This window comes from Sapajus apella, unplaced genomic scaffold (genome assembly GCF_009761245.1).
Source record: "Sapajus apella isolate SASKATOON/1434 unplaced genomic scaffold, GSC_monkey_1.0 scaffold216, whole genome shotgun sequence".
NCBI lineage: Eukaryota > Metazoa > Chordata > Mammalia > Primates > Cebidae > Sapajus > Sapajus apella.
The window spans coordinates 44,354-51,042 of NW_022437156.1; the positions used below are offsets into that span (position 1 = coordinate 44,354).

At 53.3% G+C, this 6,689-nt stretch overlaps 1 protein-coding gene across 1 annotated transcript; it reads left to right on the top strand.

Annotated features, from left to right (window-relative positions):
• Positions 1-2,612: 2,612 nt before the first annotated feature.
• Positions 2,613-3,872, top strand: POU5F1 (POU class 5 homeobox 1). Its single transcript, XM_032270832.1, has one exon. The coding sequence runs from the start codon at positions 2,939-2,941 to the stop codon at positions 3,356-3,358; it is 420 nt and encodes a 139-aa protein (XP_032126723.1). The 5' UTR covers positions 2,613-2,938; the 3' UTR covers positions 3,359-3,872.
• The last annotated feature ends 2,817 nt before the right edge of the window (positions 3,873-6,689 follow it).

Consider the following 6,689-nt stretch of genomic DNA (forward strand, 5'->3'; position numbering starts at 1 on the left):
GGGCCCAGGGGTGGCCCCCAGCACTGGTCAGGGCCTCGGAGAGCTTGCCTTAGCAGAAGTGAAACCAACTACCCTTCAGACATAACAGGACAGTGAGAAGGAAGGAACAGGTACCCCAACCTCTGATCAGCCCTGAGCTTCCCAGCAGGGGGCCAGCTAGGACTCCAGGCATGCAGGAGGCTGAGCCGGCTCATATCCAGCTACAAGGCAGCCAGGGACCCAGGCACCCACCCCTTGTCTGCGTCCCTCTCGGGAATAGGACTATGGCCCCGGCCAGAAACACATCACCTACAGTACAAATTGTAATTTAAAAACAAGGGTGGCGTTGAGTGGGGAAATTGGGGAAGGTGTTTTAGGAGCCACTAGGAAAATGGGCAGCAGGGACACTCTTGACTGGCTTGGGGAGAGCGGTTTTGGGGAACCCGGACGCTGGCAAGCTGAGAAACACTGGTGTGGAGATTCCAGCCAAATCCCAGGCCTGCTCCTCCCCCTCCTCTGGGAGGCTGTCTTCTTGGCAGACAGCAGAGAGATGCATGACAAAGGTGCCGTGAATGGCTCTGTCCTGGGGGTTGAGATGGCTGGGCAGGGGCCCCCTCCTGTTCTGAAGCCTGTTCCTCCCACCCCCACTAGGCCCCATAAGCTACCTGCCTTTTGAGCAGTAGAGGCTGAGAGATGAACGCAGCTCCAGCCCCACTGCCGTGTAGACCTTAAGGCAGACCTATGGCAGGTATTGAAATGCATGCATACAATTAGGCTCAAAAAGTCTACAGACAGGAGATGGGTGCATGACAGGGTCAAAAGACTCACAGATGCCACCAAGATGAAGACAGCTGGCCACGGGACACCCAGCCCCTCAGAAGGCAGACAGAGCCACTGACCCCAGCAGACAAGCACAGGCAGGGCTGAGCCTGGAAGCCTTACTTAAGTGGACAGAGGTCAGTGTGCCCAGTGCAGACCTGGCCTTGGAAGCTATAGAAGCCCCCAGACTTACCCCAGGCCCTCCACTGGGAACGTTCTGGGAGCAGACAGACAAACATCAACACTCACAGACAGGCATTCCTTGGTGCTATTCTCTTGCAAACAGAATCAAGCACTAGGCCAGCAGCATGAGCCTCAGGATACTCAGGCCAGACCCAGAAAAACAGACCCTGAGGGGGAGCTTCAGGCAGCCTTCCGCACCCCTCCACCTCCTCTGCATCTTTCTGCCAGCCAGCCCCACTAAACGAAGCACAGCACTCAATCTGAGAGGCTGGGGGAGGAATGCACGCTAAGGCTGGACGCCTGAGTTCCCCAGAGGAAGGAGGAACTAGATACCTAGGTCCCTATGGGGGGCCCTTGGTGCCCGTCTGAGGCTCAGTCTTTGAGGGGATTGCAGAAGGGGGTAGCTGGAGCTCCTTTTAGTGTCTCTGAAGGGGATTCTGTGTGAGGGGATGGGGACTGGGGGGTTGGGGAGCAGGAAGCAGTCCCCAGGGGAGCCATCCAGGCCCATTCAAGGGTTGAGCACTTGTTTAGGGTTAGAGCTGCCCCCTCTGGGGACCGGGATTGTCCAGCCAAGGCCATTGTCCTGCCCCCTTCCCCCAGTCCCTCCCAGGCTTCTTTGAACCTGAAGTCAGATATTTTTTTCTCTATACCCCCAACTCCTTGGTTTTCCCCACCCAGGGCCTAGGGCTAGAGGCCTGGGCCCGGGAGGTAGGGGGAGGGAGAAGGTGTTTTAGGAGCCACTGTGGTATTAGATGTCTGGGTTTTGGTCGAGAGGGGAGCAAGGTCCTGATGTGCAGGTTCTGCAGTGGAGGGGGCCCGGAGCGGGTGTCTGATCCCTCTGTTTGAACGAAGGTTGGGAAACTCAGGCCCAGTCAGTCCAAAGCCTGGTCTCTTGAAGGGGAAGTAGGGGCCAACTCCTCAATCTGTTAGATGAGGAGACCCCGGAGTCTGATTCTGGAAGACGGGGATACGGCATAGAGGCTTTGTCTGGCAGTCTACTCTTGAAGATGGGGTAGAATCTGGCAGGCTGGGCAGATGGTGCCGGGCACCCAGGCTTCGGGGTGGCTGGGTTTGGCCAGTATCTGGAAGGGAATGCCTACAGTTCTGGATGGATGGGTCAGGGGGAGGGCATAAGGGAGCAGCTGGCCAGGATGCTTATGGCTACTGATGCGTTGAAGGATAGCCTCACACACATGTTCAGTAAATTTGAGGAGCTGAGAGGGTGACTGGGCCAGTGCCCAGTGAAAGGACAGTGCCAGAGGTCTTTGGAGAGGGGGTCAGGCACCTGGGTTCCTGAAGAACATGGAGGTATAGAAGGGATTCCAGACAGGTGGGGTGAGCAGAGCCTGAGAGAGTGCCCGGGAGCCTGCTGGGAGTTTAAAGTTGGGTGTGGTGGCCCACAATCCTGACACTTTGGGAGACAGAGGCGGGAGCACCGCTTGAGAACAGGAGTTCAAGACCAGCCTGGGTAACGTGGCAAGACTCCCTTCTCTACTAAAAATAAAAAAATTATTTTTATTTTCAAGCGCTACTTGAAAATTTTCCCAGCCACTCAGAAGGCGGAAGCAGAAGGATTGCTTCAGCCCAGTAGATAGAGGTTGCAATGAGCCATGATCATGCCACTGCACTCCAGCCTGGGCAACAAAGTGAGACCCTGTCTTTTAAAAAAAGGGGAAAAAACAAGAAGTTTCTGTGGGGGACCTGCACCGAGGTCCTGGAGGGGCACCCAGTTGTGTCTCCCGGTTTTCCCCTTCCACAGACACCACTGCCACCACCATTAGGCAAACACCCTTCGCCTCAGTTTCTCCCCCCCCACCTCCCTCTCCTCCACCCATCCAGGGGGCGGGGCCAGAGGTCAAGGCTAGTGGGTGGGATTGGGGAGGGAGAGAGGGGTTGAGCAGTCCCTTGGCAAGCTCTCATTTCACCAGGCCCCCGGCTTGGGGCGCCTTCCTTCCCCATGGCGGGACACCTGGCTTCGGATTTTGCCTTCTCGCCCCCTCCAGGTGGTGGAGGTGATGGGCCAGGGGGGCCGGAGACGGGCTGGGTTGATCCTCGGACCTGGCTAAGCTTCCAGGGCCCTCCTGGAGGGCCAGGAATCGGGCCAGGGGTTGGGCCAGGCTCTGAGGTGTGGGGGATTCCCCCGTGCCCCCCACCGTATGAGTTCTGTGGGGGGATGGCATGCTATGGGCCTCAGGTTGGAGTGGGGCTAGTGCCCCAAGGCGGCTTGGAGACCTCTCAGCCTGAGGGTGAAGCAGGAGCCGGGGTGGAGAGCAACTCCGAGGGGGCCTCCCCAGAGCCCTGCACCATCCCCCCTGGTGCCGTGAAGCTGGAGAAGGAGAAGCTGGAACAAAACCCGGAGGAGGCAAGTGAGCTTTGACGGGGGTGGGATGTGGGGAGGTGGTCATGGCAGGGCAGCCTGAGTGGGAAGTGGTCACCTGCAGCTGCCCAGACCTGGAACCCAGGAGAGGAGCAGGGAGGGGTGTGTATCGACTGCAGGCAGCCCTGGGAGGCAGCGGCCAAGTGGGAACTGGAAGCTGGAATTTGAAGAGACAACCGCAGGTGAGGGCCGGCGGGCCTGGGGGAGTTGGAAGCTGGCCCAGGCTGGCCTTTGCTCTGGCCCAGCCCTTGTCAGGGTCGCTCTCATTTCCTAGGCCTGCCCAGGGTCTGGTCACTCATGACTGGCCTAGCACTCAGCTTGGGATTGGTTTGAGCCTCTTCTCCCACCCTTAGTCCTGCTTGAACATTTGACCCTTATCAGACCCAAAATCTTGGCCTAAGGGTTAAGTATGGCCTGAGGGTAAAAACAGTGATTGTCCCAGGGGTTTTGTTCCTGAAAGTCTAGGGTGTGACTTGTTTCTGATAGGAGCTCCTGTTTGGGCTGTGTGTGTGTGCACGTGTGGCGCTGAGTTTTCTTCAGTCCAGTGTAGGGCTTGTCTTCCCTTGACCTCTGCTTGCCTCAGGCCTGTGACTCACCACTGTTTAAGGTGCACACCCTGGCATCCCTTGTAGATAGCTGGATTTTGATTGATTTCATAAGTTGTAAACAAGAAAAAGAAATGGTGAGAGATTTCTCCAGGCCATTCCCCAAATGTAGAGCTGCTGAGGGATTGAAGGCATCCAGCCCTGCTGAGGAGTATTAAAGATGTATCTTCCAGTCCTTCAAGGCGACAAGTGTAAGCAGTTGGAAATCAAGTACTAAGCCTTGAGACCTCACAGAAAGGTGTGACTGGTTTCAGGAGTGACCGAGAAGCCCCAACCTCTTTGCAGGAGGTCACTGCTGGGCCTTGAATGATAATGGCTGCCAATTGCAGTCCACTAACTAAGTGCCTGGCTGTGTGCTCCGTTTATACATCATTATCTCGTTAACCAGCACAGAATCTCCTAGGGGGAGGTATTATTATCCTATTTAACGGGTCTTAACTGCTAAATGATGAAACAAGGCTTTGGACCAGTGTTTACTTTATTCCAAATCCCCAGAATGTAATTTGGAAAATCCGAGGTAGCAGAGGGCAGGTTTGAGTTACTGGCTGAGCAGAAGTTGGGAATGAAAATCAGCCTGTTTGAAATTGATATGATTGAGCACCATTGAAACACTTCCTTGAGGCCTCAGGACTACACAAAGACATTGTATTTTTCTTACTAGCTGTGCTCGTTTGACCCCCAGCAGCCTCATTGGTGTGCCCCAGGGCTCAGACCTTCAACCTCTGCTCTATCTACCTTTCCTTCCTGTCACCCACCCTCAAGGCTTAAATGCCATTTAGACACCAGATGACTACCTCGTTTTCTGTCTCCGGTGATGGCTCCCTCAACCGCTCCACCCCAATCTCCCAGTTGCTCAAGGCCAAGCCCAGTCATTCTAAGTTTCTTTCACGTCCTATGTCCTATCCTTAAGAAACATCCTGAATCAATCACAACCTAACCCTGTGCCCTCATCATCTCTGCTGGGATTACTGCAGTAGCTTGAATTATACTGCTTCCTCCCTACTGTCTGTGGCCAACATGTCAGAGTCCGTGTTTATTTATTTATTTATTTATTTATTTATTTATTTATTTTATGGGACTGAATCTCGCTTTGTTGCCAGGAGTGCAATGGCGTGATTTCAGCTCACTGCAACCTCCGCCTCCTGGGTTCAAGCGATTTTCCTGCCTCAGCTACTCGAGTAGCTGGGACTATTGGCATCCATAACCATGCCCAGCTAATTTTTTGTATTTTTAGTAGAGACGGGGTTTCACCATATTAACTAGGCTAAAGCTGGTCTCAAACTTCTGACCTTGTGGTCCACCTGCCTCGGCCTCCCAAAGCACTGGGGTTACAGGTGTGAGCCACCACACCTGGCCTTAGAGTCAGTGTTTTAAAAGGTGAGGCTTGGGTGCTGTGGCTCACGCTTGTAATCCCAGCACTTTGGGAGGCCAAGGTCACTTGAGGTCAGGAGTTCAAGACCAGCCTGGCCAACATGGTGAAACCCCATTTCTACTAAAAATACAAAAATTAGCCGGTCATGACAGCAGGTGCTTCTAGTCCCAGCTTACTTGGGCAGCTGAGGCAGAATAGCTTAAACGCAGGAGTCGGAGATTGCAGTGAGCTGAGATCGAGCCACTGCACTCCAGCTTGGGCGACAGAAAGAGATTGTCTCAAAAAAAAAAAAAGGTGAGAGATCATTTCACTCGGACTAAACCAAAGTCACTAGGTCCGCAACAGGATCTGCCCAGCCTCAAAACCAGCTTCGGGCTCTTGCAGGCCCACTTCAGGGCCTTGCCACTAGACTCTTGTCCTTTGCTTAAGTAATCACCTTTTCTGTCTTTAAAATTGTCACCCTCCCTCCTACATAATCTCCTTACCTCCTTTACTGTTCCCGGAGACTGCTTTACTTTTTTTTTCTAGATGAAGTGTCACTCTGTCCCTCAGGCTGGAGTGCAGTGGCATGATCTCGGCTCACTGCAACCTCTACCTCCTGGGTTCAAGCAATTCTCCTGCCTCAGACTCCCAAGGAGCTGGGATTACAGGCCTGTGCCACGATGCCTGGCTAATTTTTGTGTTTTTAGTAGAGACGGGGTTTTGCCATGTTGACCAGGCTGGTCTTGAACTCCTGACCTCAAGTGACTTACCCACCTCAGCCTCCAAAAGTGCAGGGATTACAGGCATGAGCCACCGCACCCTGCCTGCTTTACCTTTTTCCATAGCACAGAGGGAGGAGGCAGCACGGGTCTCACTATGTTACCCAGGCTGGTCTCAAATTCCTGGGCTCAAGAAATCTGCCTGCTTGGACCTTCCAAAGTGCTAGGATTACAGATATGAGCCATTGTGTCTGGCCACTTTTTATTTACTTTTTTATTTTTCAGCGCAGGAGTGGAAGTTTATTATTGTTATTGTTTTCCTTTTAATTGCATTTACTTTAATGCTGAATTTACTCCGTGCCATGAGTTTTTGTGTCTTCAGTTTCTCTGGGCAATCTCCTCTTCTGGTTTAGGAACAATCTATTCCTCTTCAGGAAGGATGATCTCAATGTGGCAGGGAGAGCTCATGTATGGGTTAATCCAACCATGAGCTCTGTAGGTCTGTAGGTCCAGCGGCCCCTCTTAGGTGCTTCGTTCCCTTGGGTATGCTCAATGGCCAGAGAATCTACATCTAAACCCTTAAGTTCAGCATTACTCTCCACATTTTTAAGCATGTGCAGCAAAATTTCAGCACTCTTTTTGGGTCACCGACC